This window comes from Leguminivora glycinivorella, chromosome 18, assembly GCF_023078275.1.
Source record: "Leguminivora glycinivorella isolate SPB_JAAS2020 chromosome 18, LegGlyc_1.1, whole genome shotgun sequence".
In the NCBI taxonomy this organism is placed as follows: domain Eukaryota; kingdom Metazoa; phylum Arthropoda; class Insecta; order Lepidoptera; family Tortricidae; genus Leguminivora; species Leguminivora glycinivorella.
In genome coordinates this window covers 14,771,251-14,793,042 of record NC_062988.1, presented here as the reverse complement: position 1 = coordinate 14,793,042, position 21,792 = coordinate 14,771,251, and the positions used below count along the sequence as shown (strand labels likewise).

At 39.3% G+C, this 21,792-nt stretch overlaps 1 protein-coding gene across 1 annotated transcript in view; it reads left to right on the top strand.

Annotated features, from left to right (window-relative positions):
- Window positions 1-1,715: 1,715 nt before the first annotated feature.
- LOC125235787 overlaps window positions 1,716-21,792 on the top strand; it is a 94,442-nt gene continuing 74,365 nt past the window's right edge. Inside the window, exon 1 of the mRNA XM_048142373.1 lies at window positions 1,716-1,854. Within this exon, the coding sequence (XP_047998330.1) occupies window positions 1,716-1,854 (139 nt within the window). The remainder of the gene's footprint in view (window positions 1,855-21,792) is intronic.

Sequence of the window (21,792 nt, the reverse complement as noted above, 5' to 3'; positions counted from 1 at the left end):
AAATTACATGTCTATTTACTCCAAGAACCGTTGGTTAAACGCTCATCACAGAATTCTATTATATACAGGATGAAATAAAAAAGATTAACCCTTTGCATAGTGACTTTTGAGGTCAAAATAGCAACCTTTGTAAGCGACGAATTGTCGTGATTTTTTAAGTGGAGATAGTTGAAGGGATGGAAAGTGACATAGGCTACTTTTCTCTTTCTAACTACCCACTTCCCTTAAAGGGGTGGGTGGAAGTTTGTATGGAGAATTCCGCAACTATCGAATTCAACGCGAACGAAGCCCCGGAAAGAAGCTAGGATATTATATATCGCTGTCTGAGTACCTGCAACTGCAACACAAGCCTTCTTGAGCTTACCGTGGGACTCAGTCAATTTGTGTTAATCTGTGGGGCCAACATAACAAATCACGAAAAAAAAATGTTTGTTCCACATATATTCTGACTTCCACGTCACATGGCGATCCTGGCAGGATCGCCATGTGACTTGGGGACCAAATGACAAGTCACTTGTGTGAGATATAGGTTTATTGTGTATCATATTATACAGCGTGCGGCAACTTATATAGCAAGCAATGAGAGGGGATATACTCCACACTACATGATACCGCTCATTTCTACAAATTATTTTTGTAAGTCGGCTTCAAAAGTAGCGGATCAGTCAAAAAGATATGCATGTCTTTACATAGAAATAATAAACAGACATCGGATTCCGTGGGGCGAAACTTCTTGACAGCTAGGGACTTCCTATATCGATAAACTCATTTATCGATACTAGTTCTATATACTAGTGACCGCTCCCAACATTGTGTGTGTTTTTTGTAACTATTGTTCTGAAGACCAGTATGAAATTCATACATAGCGTCTAAAATAAATAGCGTCGAAATAAATTGTGACGAGTTAACACTTTCGAAACCGGGCTCTACGCGGCGCTACGACATTTTCGCTACATACGGGGAAACCCATGTAATCGGCTACGCTTCTACGAGCGGTGTGCCCGACAGTCGGGTTCTTGGTAGCGAAAGTGTTAACTTTTAAAAACGTTTTCAAAAAAAAGAAGAAGAAAATTGAGTTCTTATTTTATTATATAATGTTTTTTTTTATACTACGTCGGTGGCAACCAAGCATACGGTCCGGTGCGGTGGAAAGCGGTTACCGTTACCTATGGACGCCTGCAACTCAAACAGTGTCACATGCGCATACTCTTTTAATAAAAAATATTTTATAAGCAATGTGTGATCACTAGTATTTAGAACTAGTATCAGCTTGCCCGGGCCACGACCTTCCACATAATCCCAAATCACAGAGGAGCTGGGATAATGTTTTGTGTAAAACAATTTATACCTCCTGTTTAGATAACAGCGAAGGAGCTGAACGCGCTCGGTTGCTCGCAGCCGGTTGTAGGGAGGCCGGCCATTGGCTTAACGCTTATCCTTCGCCGAATTCTGGTACACACCTCGATGGGAATACCCTCCGAGTGGCGGTCGGACTGAGGGTGGGGGCTGTAATTTGTGCTTCCCACAAATGCCACTGCGGGAGCGAAGTGGACCAGCTGGGGCGCCACGGCCTTTCTTGCCAGCGAAGTGCGGGGCGTTTGTCGCGTCACGCCGCGCTTAACGACATTATCCGACGGTCTCTTACCTCTGTAAACGTGCCCGCAATATTAGAGCCGACCGGTATAGCGCGGGATGATGGTAAGAGACCCGACGGAATGTCGCTGATACCGTGGAGGATGGGACGAGTGCTGGTGTGGGATGCAACCTGTGTGGACACACTGGCCCCGTCTCATCTTCACGGTACCACTAAGAAAGCGGGCGCGGCTGCAGAGGCTGCAGAGACGCATAAAAGACGTAAGTACGGAGGTCTCGACGCCAATTACAACTTTGTTGCTTTTGGCGTCGAGACCCTCGGTCCGTGGGGCCCGGGCGCCCAGATTTTATACAAGGACTTGGCGAAGCGGCTGACTGAGACTACGGGGGACAAAAGAGCTGGCAGCTTCCTCGCTCAACGTATAAGTATTGCGATTCAGCGAGGAAATGCTGCCAGCATCTTGGGCACTATGCCTCAGGGGCCCTCTTTTGACTTAGATTTTTAGTTTTAGTATTATTTTTTTTAATGCCTAGTTTATAATATTTATTGTACCAAATTTTTATTTAAGTGTTATTATTAATAAAAGTTTATTAGTATCGATAAATGAGTTTATCGATATTTGAAGTCCCTAGCTGTCAAGAACTTTCGCCCCACAGAATCCGATGTCTGATAATAAAACTTTAATTTAAGTCATCATTTATTCTTCGAAGACTGGCGAGAAAGTAGTTACAGCTTAGTAACAAATCACAATCCTGAGCTTGAACATGACGATACCATGACATACTAAAGACGTTCAGTTTAGGTTGAGAGAAAGGGACACAGCTATTATAGCAGTTACATAGCTCCGTCCCTCTCTCTCAACCTAAACTGAACGGCTTTAGCACGTCATGGTAACCCCCCAGGATCAAAAGAAGATTAAGTATGTTTTTTTTGTTCAGTACGAAAAATAGTACCAAAAGAACTTATATTTTATACTATCGGCAATCTGATATCCATACTAATATTATAAATGGGAAAGTGTGTGTGTGTCTGTTTGTTTGTCTTTCACGGCAAAACGGAGCGACGAATTGACGTGATTTTTTAAGTGGAGATAGTTGAAGGGATGGAGAGTGACATAAGCTACTTTTTGTCTCTTTCTAACGTGAGCGAAGCCGCGGGCAAAAGCTAGTAGGTATAGAACTTAATGTTGTCGACCAGCCGGCGTATCATGCTTCTAATTTTATCACTTATCCACGTGGATAAGACCTCTGTCACGCTTTGGCAAGTATGTCAGTGTGAGAGTGTCAGTTGTCTTATCCACGTGGATAAGTGATAAAATTGGAAGCATGATACGCCGGCGGACATGACATATGCATGCTAATGCTAATGCTAACTTAATATTTTTTTTTACACTTTTCTTTATGATAAAAAAAAGTACTTTATGATAGGAAGCGCTGGTAGCCTAGCGGTAAATACGTGCGACTTTCGTTACGGAGGTCGCGGGTGTGAATTCCGGCTCGCACCAATGAGTTTTTCTGAATTTTTGTGCGAAATGTCATTTGATATTTGCCAGTCGCTTTTCGGTGAAGGAAAACATCGTGAGGAAACCTGACTAATTCCAATAAGTCCTAGTTTACCCTTCGGGTTGGAAGGTCAGATGGCAGTCGCTTTCGTAAAAACTAGTGCCTACACCAAATCTTGGGATTAGTTGTCAAAGCGGACCCCAGGCTCCCATGAGCCGTGGCAAATGCCGGGATAACGCAAGGAGGATGATGACACTTTTTATGATAGTTCAGTCTCCCATCTGGACAAATTCTCCAAAAGTCCTGGGCTTTAGAACATACAAGATTTATAACTTCCAATAAAACACTACTTCTAATAATAAAATACTAGTTAAGTGGTCTTTCTATCTAACCATTTCCTTAAATTCCACGACAACAGTCATATATTTGCTGGACAGTGCCCATAAAACTGAGAAACTCTATTGACGACAGACCCTTGCCAAGTCTCCATAAACACATATCAAATCATACGTTGCTAGTAGCACTTGGCTGCCAAGAGTGCACTTAAGGGAATGAATGCAAGTCAGACTTGGCCTGTTTTACGACTGAGCGGATTAATTTGTTGTTCTTCCATTGTACACAATTGGTAACAGTAAGTTCTGCTATTTTTAAATTTCAGATCTGAGTGTGCACGGGAAAACGTCCCACTTTGTCGATTGCTATAAAGCCGCTTTGTCAGTTAATTTATATAAGATACAAGTAAATCTCGCCTTAATGGTAACCGACAAAGGGGGACGTTTTACTAAACACACTCACATATTTATTTAATTTTAAGAGTTGAGAAGCCCATTTCGGACACTGATGATCAAATATACATATGAAAGAGGCGCGTTCGTAGCAGACATTCTAAGCTCGTGTAGGTGAACGCGTACCATGCTTGTATGAGTGAGATATGACAGGTCGACTGTCCGCGCTTTTGACGGGCGGTAACTGTGAGGTAACCGAGAGTACTAAATAGGTCAAAAAAAAATCATTATGAAAAATAACCAAAAAGAGATGCAACACGGTGTATGTCCTAAAAGCAAAAATTCAAAATTAATGTTAAATCCTCATCCTCATCCTCCTTGCGTTATTCCGGCATTTGACACGTGGCAGCCTGGGGTCCGCTTTGACAACTAGTCCCAAGATTTGGCGCAGGCATTAGTTTTACGAAAGCGACTGTCATCTGACCTTCCCACCCGAAGGGTAACTAGGCCGTATTGGAATTAGTCCGGTTTCCTCACGTTTTTCTTCACCGAAAAGCGACTGGCAAATATCAAATATTAAATCCTGTTCATGTAAATAAATTAGTAATAAAACTATCGTGATTGAGACAAGTCGTCATCCGAATTTTAATCGTGACTGTGGTTGGTTAGTGCCCCCTAGTTGGAAGATGGTATTACGTACTACGCCGGTAGTCCATGTGTATGAGCCTTTAGCGAATGACGTAGTGAGTGTAGTGTGCAACAAAAGTGTGTGTAGTATGCCGAAGGTGAGGGTAGTTTCGCACCGCCCCTGCCGAGCCAACGGTCGCAGCGAGCTGCGGCCCGCAATCTGCGTCGGGATACCATCGGCATCGGGCGTGCTCAATGGCTTTCGACAATTTTACGTGTTACCCGATTTTACATGTTTAATAAATAAATTAGGTATATTTTCGAGAATTCAGGGATATCACTACACAAAAGCAAACTGGACAATTAAATCAGGAACTAAACTTGGCGTACTTGGTTTTCTTCTAAAGTTTGACCAATGAGCCAAGGAATCTGTTTACTGCGAGCATCTCGTCCATTCAGTCGGGTTAAACTGCGGCGTCGCGGTTTGCTCTGCAGAGTTTTGGAGATTTGATTAGTTTCACGCTCCGGCTAACAATGTTTTTGGTCACCGAATAGCTTGTGTAAATTTAAATAGACAACAATGTTTAATTAAAGGTTTGGAAGAATAATATGGTTTTTACAGTAACAGATTGTGAGCCCCTTTTCCACACCATAATGAGGAGGCACACTGACATTTTATCCCACCAGGCGGCGCCTGTGCAAGTGTCTAGGCATGTCACTATCATTCATATGTGTGAGAGAGAAAAAACATATTATCTTCTCGCTTTCACGTATGAAATTCTTTATCTGTGCAATGCAAGTGCAAAGGACTAATAGGGTGGCGCCATCTGTCATAACCTTCGAGTGTGCCTCCTCATTAAACCCAAATCCCACAGTCGACTTCTACGACACCGACGGGACAAACTTTGACAAAAATACGTAATTTATAACAGCACTCAGTACTTTGCACCGGTAAGAGCGTGCGACTTATAATCCGAAGGTCGCGGGTTCGAACGCCTCGAACCAATGAGTTTTTCGCAACGTAATGTGCGAAATACATACATATAATCACGCCTGTATCCCATAAAGGGGTAGGCAGAGCACATGAACTACTAAGTTTCAGTGCCACTCTTGGCAAAAAAGGGTTGAAAGAAATCCAAATTATGACATTGCAGTGACAGGTGGCCAGCCTCTCGCCTACGCCACAATTTAACCCAATTTAATGTGCGAAATGTCATTTGATATTTGCCAGTCGCTTTTCGGTGAAGGAAAACATAGTGAGGAAACCGGACTAATTCCAATAAGGCCTAGTTACCCTGTGTGTTGGAAGATCAGATCGCAGTCGCTTTCGTAAAACTAGTGCCTACGCCAAATCTTGGGATTAGTTGTTACAGCGGACCCCAGATTCCCATGAGATTCCCAAATGCCGGGATAACGCAAGGGATGATGACTCAATTACTACATACTTTGTTGAAATAATAGCTTAGTCAAATTTATAAGTGGTAGATAGATTTTAGTTTGACTTATAGTTATCGATCGACATTTTCATCCAACTTCTATACAATACAAACCAAGTTTCAAACAGGTAAATGAAGCGTTTACTGATTACCTTCTTCGACATTTTCGCACGAAAACCATTAGTGAAAGATATAAAGATAAAATCAGTACAGCCGTGACCGTAAAAAAGGGAACGCGGGGTTCAGGACCGTTTCGCCTAGTCCTATTTCGCCACTTCCCTTTCAACTGGGGGCCGATTTCTGAACGTCGACTATTCGATTTCGTGAATTTCGTTCAATAATATCTCCACTACTAGCGATTTAAATTCTACTAATAGGATCAAAAACGAGTGGTCATTACCACTAGATTTAACATTACTAGCCGTCCTTTTTCAAAAATAGCATTACGTCGTTTTCCACAGACTTTCGAACGGCGAATTCATGCATTCGAGATTAAAAAATCGGTCCCCTGGTCTCGAAAAGGGGATAAACAAACAAATACCGTGTCAAGTACACGTCTAATTATTCTTCGCTAAATATGTATACAATATACATACATACATCGTATACATACTTACACATACATAAACTCACGCCTGTATTCATCAAGTAGTAGGCAAAGTACAGGAAACTGCACCCTTAGCAATTAAGTATTGATAGAAAACGAGATTTCGATATTGCACGGACACATTGCTAGCCCATCTCTCCCTAACCGCAATTGAATCCATATTCCTCAGTCGATTTTTATAACATCCAAGAAAGAGGGCGCTGAAATTCTTAGCCCGTCACCATTCTTATTTTTTTATACTATGTCGGTGGCAAACAAGCATACGGTCCGCCTGATGGAAAGCGGTCGCCGTAACCTATGGACGCCTGCAACTCAAGAAGTGTTAAGTACACAGCAAAAAGGAGTGTACAAGTTCCAAGGAGGGTTCGGGTTGCCGACGACTCAAAGGATAATAGATGGAACAAATTTAGTTCCGTAGGTCCTTCCGCCACCAGCACACCGCACCTTCGTTGAGCTCTGGCAGCCTTACTCATCGGCAGGAACACAACACTCTGGGACAAAAATGACAAGGTGCCAAAACAGGATTTTGCGCGAATCTGTCCTAAGCCATAAGAGATAAAAATCTTAATTACTGGCCGTTCCGTGTCTCAGAGCGGATCCCGCGATGCGTACAGATTCCTGAAAATCCCTCTTTAAATCTCTTGTTTTTTGAATAGCTTAGAAACTTGGATTAAAATCTTTCGACAATCGTTCTTTCAGCTTCAGCTTATGAAGTTTTAGATTTTAGGCTTAGAATAAATTTAAAAGTGGAAAATGTCTGCCTTGGGTGAGACTTGAACTCACGGCCTCTGGATAGATACTCCAGCGCTCTGCCAACTGAGCTACCAAGACTTCAACTAAGCCAGCGAATTTTTCCATGTAAGGTATCCCCAATATTTATTTATTTTATTTTTTATTTTACTTAGGTCAATGGGACCCGTAGCGACATCTATTCCATCTAGTAGCATCGATTGCAGACGTTTCTGCTAATCAGAAGTTAAAGTTATAGATTTTATTCGAAAACCTGATGGTCCGTGTGTTTTTAATAAAAACTCAGATGATTGAGGTGGAAGCCCCAGGTTGCAAATTTTAAACTAAATATAAGCGTAATAGATTATCCTAGCTCCTAGCCCTAATTTATACCAAATCTGTCTATGCACGTATGAAAAGGCATGCCACTTGCCACTTAAATCGAATGCAAGGACAAAATAAATGAACTTGAATAGGTACGTAGGTGAGCAATTGTCAAAAAGGTTATCAATAACTAAAGATTTTGATAAAAATTGGTAAACTGATGGTGGCAAGACCTATCAGAGGAGCGCTGGTCGCCTAGCGGTAAGAGCGTGCGACTTTCGATCCGGAGGTTGTGGGTCCGAACCCCGGCTCGTACCAATGAGTTTTTCGGAACTTATGTGCGAAATGTCATTTGATATTTGCCAGTCGCTTTTCGGTGAAGGAAAACATCGTGAGGAAACCGGACTAATTCCAACAAGGCCTAGTTACCCTCCGGGTTGAAAGGTCAGATGGCAGTCGCTTTCGTAAAACTAGTGCCTACGCCAAATCTGGGATTAGTTGTCAAAGCGGACCCTAGGCTCCCATGAGCCGTGGCAAATGCCGGGATAACGCAAGGAGGATGACGATTTATCCATATCGATGACGTGATCCAAATATACAAACTTTTTGAGAATTGATCAGGTACGTAAACAATTAATGTTAAGTGAATTGATAATTTAAGATTATACATTTTATTTCGACGCTAATATTTTAGATTTTTCCAATAGTTTCTTAATAAATCGAATATATTCAAATCGTTGGTCACTTCATAATACTCATCACAAATTTAAATAATTTCCAAGAATAAAGTCTTTTAAAGACATCAAATAATTCAAATACACATTTTAACAGTGTTGGTTAAACGATTGACTCAGTAGTTTTCCATGATCAAGGTGCGTTGAAAAAGATTTTTTCGGATAATCCGTTGAAATTATATTTATATTAATTTTGTAGATTACTTACGTAGAATTTTAGTGTAGATTAAACTTTGTCATTAGCAACCTTTGACTTGTAAAATATTAAGTTTCGCTTCAAAGTAATTAATAATTTCTAAGGATTTTGTGGAAAGGGTAAAATAGAATTATAATTATTAATTTAGAAAACAATTTTTAATTACTATCGTAAAATGTGCCTTTTCCCCATAATTCGGTATTAAACTTAATTTTCAATATTGTAATAAATTTCAGTCGGAATTTATCATTTAAAGTGGCCAACTGTACTAGCAATAACAGTCGTCTTAATTTAACTTCTAAACTACTATTTGGTAGTTAACCTATTTCGGCCTTTGTAGTCAATCTCAAGGTAACTAAGTTGGAAAGTCAAACCCCAAAACGCTTAACGACATAACTATTTAATGGGGAAATCTGTAATCGGTCAAAATGAGCGACTTCAGTCCTTATTGATGTTTTGTACTTATTATATTACAATACATTTTTTTAATAGCCCGTTCATGTGTCCCACAGCTGGGCAAAGGCCTCTCTCCGTGATTTCCATAGCTCCTGTTGGTGTGCTATTTCTGGCCAATTAGTCATTAAGGTGTCACGGTCGTCCCGCCATCTCCGTCTGGGCCTGCCACGTCCGCGCTTAATTTGAGGCATCCACTTGGTGGCTATGCTGGCCCACCTATCCGGGTGCATGCGGTAAACGTGGCCTGTCCAGTCCCATTTTAGTCTGGCAGTCTTCTCCGCCACATCATCTATTCATGTTTTGGATTACAATATATAGCTAAATTATTTCATTTAGGCCTATCACATTTTTTCAGATGATAAACAGTGTTAACATTAAATAAATGTCATATACAAAGAAAAAGTCCGATGGCCGAGTGGTTTTACAGGCATCCGTCCGGTTAACGGAGTACGCTGGTTCGATTCCAGCTCGGAACACTTGGAGGCCTTGGTCACTTTTTCTTTGTATATGACATTTATTTAATGTTTATAGTATAATAGTAGTGTTACTACTTAAAAATACAAATTAAAATATTTTCAAATGAGAACAATTTAATTTGTTCTAAGGTAAACAGAGTTTGTAGTACGTGAGGGACAACGTCTTCCTAAAGGAAGACTGGCTAAATGCCAAGGGTGCACCAGCTGGGGACCGATTTTTTAATCTCGAACGCACGCAGTTCGAAAGTCGTAGCATTACGTCGTTTTCCACAGACTTTCGAACGGCGAATTCATGCGTTCGAGATTCAAATATCGGTCCCCTGTATTCGCGCCACTAAGTGCACTTGTCTTCGTTTGTGCGCGTGCAGCCGCCACTGCAGGACACCGTCGCCAGCGCAGACTTCTGGCCGAAGGGGGTGGTATTCCGGCGGTTCCGGGGCAACCTGCCGAATCCTACACCGAGTTAGATAACGCAACGGGGCCATTTTTTTTCAAAGTTGTCCACCCCACTTTTTTTTGGATTTGGAAATTTTTATGTGGTTTCCACTCAGAATCGCGAGCTCTTTCAATTCTAATAGGAGAAAAAAAGTGTCCCAAGGTTTTTTTCCCATTCCGTTACCATTTTTTCATACATTTTTTATGGTGGTAACGGAATGGAAGGTTCGAAAAAATGTACGGAAATCTTGGGACATTTTTTTCCTCCTATCAGGATCGAAAGAGCTCGCGCTTCTGAGTATTAATCGCGTAAAAAATCCATGTTACAAAAAAAGTGGGGTGGACAACTTTGAAAAAAAATGGCCCATTACGGAGCCACGCTGATACGTAGTCGCCCAAATTTAATGTTTAATTTGTGTCTCTTATCTCTTTGATCTGTTTTTAAAATCTCTTCAAACACTATATACAATACCTTAAAACAATCCAATAAAAGCTTACAGTTCTGTTCTTCTATAACAGCAAACAGTGAACATCTCTAAGGCAATCGGCATTTAGAAAGTTGTTCACAAAGGAATAAAATCCACATGTGAACGGGACCAGTAATGAGGTTAATAGCCACTTTGTCGAAAGGGGGCGCTTAAAGCATGAGTTGGGGCGAATTCAGATATTAACGTTCTAAGCTAATAGACTGAAAGCTTTGAGATGTGAGAAGTGGCTTAATATTTAAAGAGATGTTACTATTTTATTTGTTTGTCATAAAAAATTACTTCTGCATGTAAGTTTAGTATTACGGGTTGTTAAGAACTTTTCCCCTCACTAGCTCGGAAACACGTGTTTTGTCCTTTAATACCAGCGGGTAAAAACGCGTTTTATCCACTAGTGGGTAAAGTAATTTGACCTTGAATAGAGTCAAATTAACTGCTTTAAAATTGATATAAGTAGGTGAATCTAGTAATAAAGATGATTTACCACCTGTGGAACTACTGGAAGCAGTGATAAACACATTTTTTGCGTTGTAGTTTCCTCGCTATAGTGAGGGGAAAATTTTTGTGTTACACTCGGGTGCAAATGTATTTTACTTCTCGTATGTTATAAAACTCGCAAGTTCAGGATCCTTTCACTTGCTCGTTTTCCAATTCCACACTCAGCGTTAAAATACAACGTTGCCCCCTTGTATAACAAATAACTATTAATATGCGTCGAAATTTGCTTCAGATAAGACATGGATTGGATTATGGGTCCCATAATAAGAGTTTATGGGAAATTGGGAACCACTTTCATGTTTGTCCACATTTTCGTTAGTCATAATTATTTATTACACAAGGGGGCAAAGTTGTTGTTTAATCGCACGTGCCAATATTGATACCCGAGCAAGCGAAAGATTCCAATATTGAACCGCAAGCGTAACGAGGGTTTCAAGGCACGTAGGTTAAACAAACTTTGCTACCGAGTGAAACACAAACTTTTTCACCACACCAACACGAACAAAATACTGAGTATAAAATATCAAACTAAATCAAATCCAGCAATCTATTCAATATTCAAGATTCAAAATAATTATTTGTAGGTAAATTCTACCAGTCAGCTCAAGGCATCAAGTTAAAATTTGTATGAAATTACTTTGCACTCTTGTGGATAAAATGCAATTTTGCTATCCGTTTTCGAATAGCAAAATTGATCTTTTACAGTTAGTTGATGTGGTGAAAAAGTCATTTTTTGACTCTCACATATCAACATTGTCATTTTTTATCTTATCTAGAAGGAATATTTTAAGTTATTAAACTGAGATCCAGCAGTGTGACATGAGGAACCCGAGAAATGTAGGCTACACGCATTTGTGAGGTCAAACGGAGAATAGTTATTTGTTATACATGGGGGCAAAGTTGTATTTTAACGCCGAGTGTGGAATTGAAAAACGAGCAAGTGAAAGTAGTTGAACCAAGCGAAGATTCGAGAATAGTTGAACCACGAGTTTTTTAAACACACGAGAAGTAAAATACATTTGCACCCGAGTGTAACACAGTTCCACAGGTGCAAAAAAATGTATCAGTCATCTTTATTACTAGATTCACCAATTTTTATCAATATTAAAGCAGTTAATTTGACTTTATTTAAGGTCAAATTACTTTACCCACTAGTGGATAAAATGCGTTTTTACCCGCTGGTATTAAAGGACAAAACATGTCTTTCCGAGGTAGTGAGGGGAAAAAATGTTATATGAGTTTAAGTAAATTTCTATATTGGTTACAATACTAATATCTGCTGAGTGCTGTTCAGAAGATATCTTGGAAAGTCGCGTTACCCCACCTAGAGCAATTATCCCGGAAAACGTTATTAAAAATATTCCATGTTATAAGTTACAATACCTTAATCAATTTAAATATAAAGCTGTTAGTTGTCTATTAAACTAATAACAAATTGTATCATTCATTTAAATTAGGTTTATTAATTAGAAATCTTATTTAAATATTTTTCTCCGCTTTCGTCTTAAAATCTTAAGCTAACAGGGATATTCTGGTACTAGTATTGATAAACTGACTTGGACGGATCTGGGTTAAATCCTAGTGTTCTTAGATACACTGTGTACCGTTTCTATTTTAAGGCCAGTGTTTTCTTGAAAATTTAATCGTCGAGATGAGATAATATAGAGCGATAGAGAGAGCTAACTACGATACGTTACGGAATGTAAGCGATAGTGACGTTGGGTAGCCAAATAATAGTTATTTGTTATACAAGGGGGCAAAGTTGTATTTTAACGCCGAGTGTGGAATTGAAAAACGAGCAAGTGAAAGGATTTTATATTTGAACCACGAGCGAAGCGAGTGGTTCGAGAATAGAATCCTGAACTTGCGAGTTTTTTAACACACGAGAAGTAAAATACATTTGCACCCGAGTGTAAAGGCACAAAGCCTTTTTAGGGAACAAGCCCCGTCACTATAGCAGGCGCAAACGAAAACAAACGCAAAAAGCTAGTCTGGCTCTGTCGCGCCAATACGCAAGAGCGATAGAGATAGATATCTACTAGCGTTTCGTTTTCGTTTCGTGAGCGTTTGTGCCATTCGGCTACGCACCCTCGGCGGAAGGCTGTGCGAGCGTCTGGTCACGACCCCGTCGTTCCTGTTGCAAAGGTTGTCCAACGCAGTTCATCGTGGCAACGCGGCGAACGTGATGGGCTCCTTTGCAGCGGGAGAGTCTCGGAGTTCATTTAGTTAGTAGTTTAGTTCTTTTTTGTAATTATTAATGTATTTAGTTATTAGTATATATAGTTTAGTTGTTAGTATATAAATCTTGATTGTAATTTTTTTGCCAAATAAATACGCAAGCTATACAAACCGAACAGTGACGGGGTGAACTCACTACTGTTTTCTACATGTCATTTTTACACCGAACGGTAACTAATCTGTCGAGCGCGAAGCAAACACTGCCATACCATCCTTTACTGGAACCATTTCGCCGCATTTTCGAAAACATCGTGAGGAAACTGGACTAATTCCAATAAGGTCTAGTTACCCTTCGGGTTGGATGGTCAGATGGCAGTCGCTTTTGTAAAACTAGTGCCTACGCTAAATCTTGGGGTTAGTTGTCAAAGCGGACCCCAGGCTCCCATGAGCCGTGGCAAATGCCGGGATAACGCAAGGAGGATGAGTAATTTTCGTAGAAAACAAAGCGCATGGAACTCCACCCAAGTACAGACTCAGTCAACCGCGAGTCATCTTAAAATAATGCTTTGCCCCAACGTTCCATTTTCAAAATCATTTGGTTTTGAGCTAGCGCCACTCGGCTTAGCAGGCAGTATACTACATACAACTCGTAAGTCTCATACCATCAAATATATAAATATTATCCCATAAAGTGGTAGGCAGAGCACATGAACTACGAAGTTTCAGTGCCACTCTTGGCAAAAAGGGGTTGAAAGAAATCCAAATTGTGACATTGCAGTTACAGGTTGCAAGCCTCTCGCCTACACCATAATTTAATCCATAAGTACGTCGCTTTAAAATAAATAAAAGCATAAAAACCCAAAGCCAAACACAAAGGATGTCTGGTAGAGATCGCTCTTTAGCGATAAGACTACCTGTTGTCTGGCTCTATTTATAATCATTTGTTTTGTCTCCACTGTATCTTTTGCTGAGGTGTGCCAATAAAGTGTATTCTATCTATCTATCTAATGCTGCAGCATTATTGATACCAGGGTGCGTAGCCGAATGGCACAAACGCTCACGAAACGCTCACGAAACGAAACGCTAGTAGATATCTATCTCTATCGCTCTTGCGTATTAGCGCGACAGAGCCAGACTACCTTTCGCGGCGTTTCGTTTTCGTTTCGAGTCGTAGAAATGCCATTCGGCTACGGGGCCTGTGTATCAGCAAACAAACATGAGAGAAAACAAGATGGAGGTACCAATTTACTTTACTTATAGTTCTTTTATGCCTTATTACTACAGTGACGGCCACAGAATTAAAGAAAGGGTACTTCCGCCTCATTGACTTCCGTATTGTGTTGCTAAGCGATATTGGACCTTATTTCCTGCGTTTCCTTTCAATTACACTTATGAAAGTAGCCGGCGGAACTTCGAGCAAGATTCGCACACTTTAACACGGTGTATAATATACATATGTGAGCATACTTCCACGAGTATGTTGTATGTGAAAGCGCTGGTGGCCTAGCGGTAAGAGCGTGCGAATTTCGATCCGGAGGTCTCGGGTTCAAATGCCGGCTCTTCCCAATGAGTTTTTCGGAACTTATGTGCGAAATGTCATTTGATATTTGCCAGTCGCTTTCCGGTGAAGGAAAACATCGTGAGGAAACCGGACTAATTCCAATAAGGCCTAGTTACCCTTCGGGTTGGAAGGTCAGATGGCAGTCGCTGTCGTAAAACTAGTGCCTTCGCCAAATCTTGGGATTAGTTGTCAAAGCGGACCCCAGGCTCCCATGAGCCGTGGCGAATGCCGGGATAACGCAAAGAGGTCGATGATGACTTCCATGAGTATGTTGTGTCTGACTGAGATATTGGCATTATGGAACTTTTAAGATTCGCGGTCGTGTATTATTATTAGGGGATTATTGTTTTGTACTTATTTTAATTAATACGTAATTCTTTAACACAACATATAAATACTTATTAACAATAGTACATTACATCAGAGGCCGGGAAAATGAGGATTTCCGGCCAAGTGGGTATATACGCCGGATAGGGATACGAGGCCGGGAATCCGTTTTCACGCCGAGGCATGTATAGTGCTTTTCTCAAACATACAATGAAATAAAAAAAAATGCTCTAAAGGATAATATTTTATAAAAAAAAGTTACTTTGCAGGCCTAGGCCTGAAAAATAATATGAAATCCCTTTACAGTCCTCACGAGTTGTTGCGCCCAAAAAGCGATACTTCCCAGCCCATTTTAAGGAACGTAAAGACAATATTTCATTGCATGTTTGAGAAAATAAGTTTTTTTGCAAAACATCATTTTTGCCACAAGCTTTTATCGCTGACTGTACCTTTCTTACAACAGTCATCTACTGCTCTACGAGAAGTTTCTTTACCCCTTACTCGATGGGGATACGATGTTTCATAACAGAGTTCCTATGACCACCATTCTGCTCCATCATCAGACCAGCTCCATGATACCGTATTGTCACGTGATTTACACATGGGTGCGAAATTTCAGCTAAATCAGAAACCGGGAAGTGGGTCAAATTTAGCTCTTACGTTTTGACCCAAGCTAACATGCCCACTAACAAGGCAAGTTAAATAAAAGCTTAAAAAAAAACAGAACAGAAATTATTATTAAACAAAAATGTGCTGAATGGTCCTCACTCAGTTTTATGTTCCGTAGTGAGTCCTGGGAAGCAACACGAAACTCTGACTTCATTGAGGTCAGTTGAAATTACAAATAAAAGTCACAATTAAAAAAAGCTAGTCAAAGTTTTGATATAAATTCCTGCAAAATTATGGGCGTTAGAGATGTATGGAATAGGAAGGACTGCACGACTGGAACAAGGGAAAGTGAATGATGATAAAGAAACTTGCGAAATCACTTCATATTAAAAAAAAAACAAAATCCGAGCTCAGTTGAATCATCCAAAAAATGAGCAAACGAACGAGATGTTAAAAAGCATAAAGTCAGGTCAAAGTCACATCTTTTGATCAAATACGGCCTCAACCTGACCTATTAGAGACTACATTTTATTTTAAATTGGATTAAATTGGATTTTAGATAACTCGTTTAGAAAAACCATTTACTTAAATATATTAAATCTTGGAACCACTAAGACAGAATATAAGCAGTTAATAAAAAATATATAAATCATTTTAACATAATAATTGTAAATTGTATGTCCATAAATCGTTTATGCTGCTAGCGTAACGATTTATTGACATAAACTCTAGAGCTTTGAAATATTGACTAATGAACATCTTCAATGTCAATAAGCTAGTCCTTTAAGACGATACAGGAGCGGTCAATTCTCCATACAAACGCTCTCGACTATTTTCTCCCTGGTTTTTGAAGACAGAGCAAGATTTTTTCAACACAGATTATTAGTATTTTTATCTGTATCGGACCGTTTTGATTTTTTTGATATTATTATTTTTTAAGACGCTAGAGCTCATCAAAGATTTCCAAAAACGGCCTTATTGATTATGGCGCAAAAAATGTGTGGTATTCAAAATTGGCAACAATTAGGCAAAAAAATAAACGGTAATAAACGGTCCGACACAGATTATTTCATTGTTATTCAGATTCTTAAATTGGGTTATAATTGATTAAGTTTTGAAGCAGGAAACAGTCGAGAGCGGAACCTCGACTTTAATGTTTTTCTCGCAATATCTTTTAACTTGAGTTGTTCTTAATGGACAATTTTTTTTCTATAAATTCAGTTAATAACACTAGGTAGTTTATTTAACTATAGTTACTTATATATAATTGAAAGGGGAACTCCTTTCCATTTTAGCATTTTTGCTCCTGTAGCGTCTTTATTTTATGAAGAACCGAGCTTGCCGAGTACTTAACTCTTAAGTATTCTCCGCAAAGCTTTGTACAAGACTACAAGACAAGTGTATCGAGTGCACTGGATATAAGACGAATAGTCAATACTCGTACAGTGAGCAACAAAAGTAACGGATCAAATAACGACAGCCCCCTTAGCACATGATTAGCGCGAGAGTATGTCGCCGCGAGATAAATGACAAATCTTCTAATCGTATTAATGGCATGAGGATGGGTAGTACATTTTCCTCCAGCGAATCCTTTACTATTTTGGACACGTGGCTAGACGGGAGCCTTGAGAAACGCATTATGGTTGGCATGGTGGATGGAGGACGGGGAAGTGGCCATCCACCAACCCGCTGGGTGGACAGCGTTAAGAAGGCCCGCCAGGGATTAACACAGGCGCCTATTTTTAGGACTGCAGAAGACCTGGTGGAATGGGGACCTTTGGTGCGTAAAATAACGACCTCTTGTGGTCGCGACCCTCAGCCATGACGAACCGAGGAAGAAGAAGATCTATAAAGTTATTCAGAATGTCAGATACTTTTGGTGCGTTGTTTCATCCGCTAATATTGACGCTGACTGTATTATTCTCATAAAGTTGAGAGCAACGAGTATTAAATAGACTCGAGTGGCGATGGATTAGACTTAAGCTGTAAAAGTGGAGATAGCCTTAGATATAAAGGTTCTTGAATTATGACTGTGTAAGAAAATTGGAATAAAACTCGGTCGGAAGTCTTTTGAAATAGTGAGGTGATTAGAGTTTTGAATGATTCACGGTTATTTTCATTAGACTTATATCGTGAGGATGGCTTAAAACTATTTAATGTATGGAATCCAGTGATTTGTTTGTGTAAAAAACCGGTGAAGTCAGAATTGAACAAACGTAGTGACACTGTGAGTGTAGTGTGTTTGGACAGACCATCGAGTGTGAATGCGACCAGTAGGCCTAGCACATGATGGCCGCGGGAGTATGTCGCCGCGAGATAGATGCCACGTCTTCTTCTAACTGTATTAATGACATAAGGACGGGTAGTCTATCTCGCGGCGACATACTCCCGCGGCCATCATGTGCTAGGCCTACAGTGGTAACGCTGAAAGTGAACGCAGCCGACGCGCGCGAAGGAGGGTAGATCGCGCGCTGTCTATGCAACTTTAACATCCACCCGCCTTCGTCAGTTTTCCGTGATCATGATGCATGCAACTGCGTCGAAATATCGGGAGCTTGACAAAATACTATTATATTTCAACCTAGGAACATATTATGCAAAAAATTGTAGTTCTGTACATACTAATCGACAATAACCCACGATACAATGACAATAACACACAAATAAATGGCTTTATCACAATGAAGGTTTAAAATTGACAAACATTTAACTCACGCCTGTATTCCCAAACGGGGTATGCGGAACACATGAAACTGCTCAAGTTCAGTCAGTGCCACTCTTGCTGTGGACTTGAAAGGAAACGAAATACGGATATTGCAATTACATGTTATTTTTAACTGATATCCACTACTTTCCGACTTTAAGAGGAGAGTCAGACTGCTTTGACCTGGTATGTGTAGCCTATTCCTTCCTGATAACTACCTACGTAGCCGCATCATCGCCTCCTTGCGGAGAACGTGGCTTGAATTGAACGGTAACACACCAGCACTTTCCATTATTTCACTCACGGGCTAATTTAAATACATTTTCACCACAACAACTGGTAAAGGCTTACTTTGCTATTCGAAAACAGATAGCAAAATTGCATTTTATCCACAGGAGTGCAAAGAATTTTCATACAAATTTTAATTTAATGTCTTGAGCTGGCTGGTATAATTTACGTGTAAATGATGATTTTGAATAAATATTGATTAGATTGATACATTTGATTTAGTTTGATGTTTTATAGTCAGTATTTTGTTCGTGTTGGTGTGGTGAAAAATTTTGTGTTTCACTCGGCGGCAAAGTTCGTTTAACCTACGTGCCTTGAGACCCTCGCAACGCTCAAGATTCCACTTTTTGACTCGCGGTTCAATATTGGAATCTTTCGCTTACTCGGGTATCAATATTGGCACGTGCGGTTAAACAACAACTTTGCCCCCTTGTGAAACAAATAACTATTTTAATCTTTGCACCAGAATGCTATTTGTTTGCAGACAGTCGCAGCTCGCAGGCAACGTAACTTTTCTGTGTTCTGTTTCTGTGAACAGTGTTTGTGAATATGTGTGTTTGTGCTTTGTTATTTTAATTCTTATGTTTTGCATTTGTATATAACATGTAACACTAATTTTACGGCGCATTGGCTATCAATCTGGTGTAGGCTGAATTGGTGTAAAGTTCATTAAATATGAACAAAATAAATGTTGCCAGGGCCAGGCCATCGCCTACACCACAATGTAACGCCACAGTCAACTTCATCACACGGGTTAAAAATTAAAACAAAAATAAAAGGGTTGCTAGTTGGCTAGTTGCAAAGTTTTAGCGATTTTGACAAGTACATTTGAGAATAGTACTTTAGCTTTATCGGATTGAGGTAAAAGCCTGTCAGGCCGTACGGGAGCGCTATAGAGTGACAGATAGTGTTCTAGTGCTTTTGAGATTACCTGGGATTTAGGTGCTAAGGCTAGAACTCTTTTACTTATGATTGAAAGTACTTGAATATTGTATCGCTCTTTAACTCTTGTTCATGTTGTACGTGTCTCTAATATTGTGAGCATATATTGTTATTTAAAAATCTACATTTTCGTCTTTCGTCTTTTGGGTAAACAACTAAACATGTTCCATTCTAGACTGCATCGGCACTTACCATCATGTGAAATTCGTAACTCGTGTCGATTCAAATGTCGATTCGGCCGTGTTATAATTTACCGCCACTCGCCAAGGTTGCTCTTTTCCGCACTTGTATCGTAATGGGCATTTTCGCGAAAAAAGATTCAAAACTTTTTTTTTTTCAGAATTGGCAAATTTAATGTTTTTCCTAGTCAGAATCACGAGCCGTATCGATCCTACTAGGTAAAAAAAGCGTCCCTAATTTAATTTTCCCACTTCGTTACTATTTTTCAAAACACTTTGTACAGCGGTTTCAAAGTGGAAAATATGCAAAATAATAGAAAATTTTGGGACCATTTTTTTGTCTCTTATTTTTTTGTCCTAGATCGAAAGGGCTCGTGATTCTGAGTAGGAAAAACATGAAATGTATCTACTTTAGAAAAAACGTTTTTGGTGATTATTCTCGCGAAAATGCCCTAATGTAATATTTCATTTACAGAACATGACATTAATAATTATGTCCTTAATATTTCATTTAGGTACAGAACATGAAATTCATAAGTATGCCCTTAAACAATCACCTCACTAGACTTATATTGACCGGGATATAGACCGTGATTACCTTTTTGATTTTTATGCAACTGGTGATTAAAAGAGGTCAAAAAAGGTGAGTGGCGTGGGTAACAATTTGAGGCGAAGCCGAAAATTGTTAATAAAGACGCCACGAGCATTTTTTGACTCAGTTAAACACAACATACAATACTTTTTCTACGACCAAGCACTTATTTTGAAAGAAAATTATAAATCAACAAATACCTACCTTCAGTCATCTTAGTTATCTAGTGGACCGCCTACCATTTTGAATATGCAGTTTGAGTGCAAACATAAAATAAAACTGTCTATGGTATGGTTCTTTGAAGCCTGGCCACTAAGACGAATCGAGCCGAGTTGAATCGAGTTCTCATACATTTGAATGCGATTCGACTCGTCGCCAATGAATGCAGCAGAAAACGAAGGAGTCTCGACTCTGCGAATTGGTTTGTTAAGTTGGTAACAATGTATTTACTGAACTGTAACAGCTATATCGTGCTACTTCTACTAAATGTTTTCAGGGTATAGACTAGATAGACTTGTCCTGACATCTTTTATGTAGGGTTTTTAAGTTCTATGCACGACCTTGTAACTCACGAATAACAGTACGGGAGTAGAAAAATATATTTATAAGATGTCGCACAGTTTATACATTAAGTTTTTTCAATCTGAAAAGTATATCACGAATTCATGGCCTAATTAAGCCTTACGACGTGAAAGAATTTCAGTAAACCTATTTATAACATAAAATGTAGAATTATAAAAGTAATTGATGTATATAAAAAAATGTCATTCTCTTGTGGTCGCTAATGACCTTAGTTGTTAAAAAGCGACATTAAATAAATAAAAAAATGTACCATTTTTGTGTAAAATAAATAAGCCAAGTAATAGTTGATACTACGCTACTAATGTCCTATTTTATATTTTGTAAATAATTCAATGCAATGCCACAATTTAGATTTCTTTCAACCCCTTTTTGCCAAGAGTGGCACTGAAACTCATTAGTTCATGTGCTCTGCCTACCCCTTTCTGGGATACAGGCGTGATTATATGTATGTATGTATGTATGTAAATAATTCAAATCGGTTAAACGATCCATACATATTTGTGAAGAATGTATGTATCGTGTATTGTCAAAACTGATGAACTAAGATTAGGGTAACTTGGTTCTAGTAGGGACTTTTGTACGGAGGAACTCATAAATTTATAATTATTCAATAGGTCGAAAAAAAGGCTCATTCAGATAAAATAATATTTCCTAACTTACAAGTTTTTAAGAGCATTTTAATTACAGCTTCGTCAGTTACGCGAATAAAGCCCAACAAAAGAATTTCACTTCAAAGAATGTTTAAAAGTAAATCCCCTGGACAAGCGCAGAACTCGCCTGAAAAATAGTATTTTTGGAGTTGTAAAAGAGACGAATTTTTAAATCAACTACTTAAAATTACTACCGTTAAAAAATTATAATACTTAACACCAAAATAACTGTGTTCTTTTTTATTTCAATAATTTATTTCATAGAACCGAATCTGATTCAGTTCTGTAAAATATTTATCTGTTTGCACGTTCGCTAACACATGATTTAAAAAATCGTTCTCCCGTCCATTTCGCAC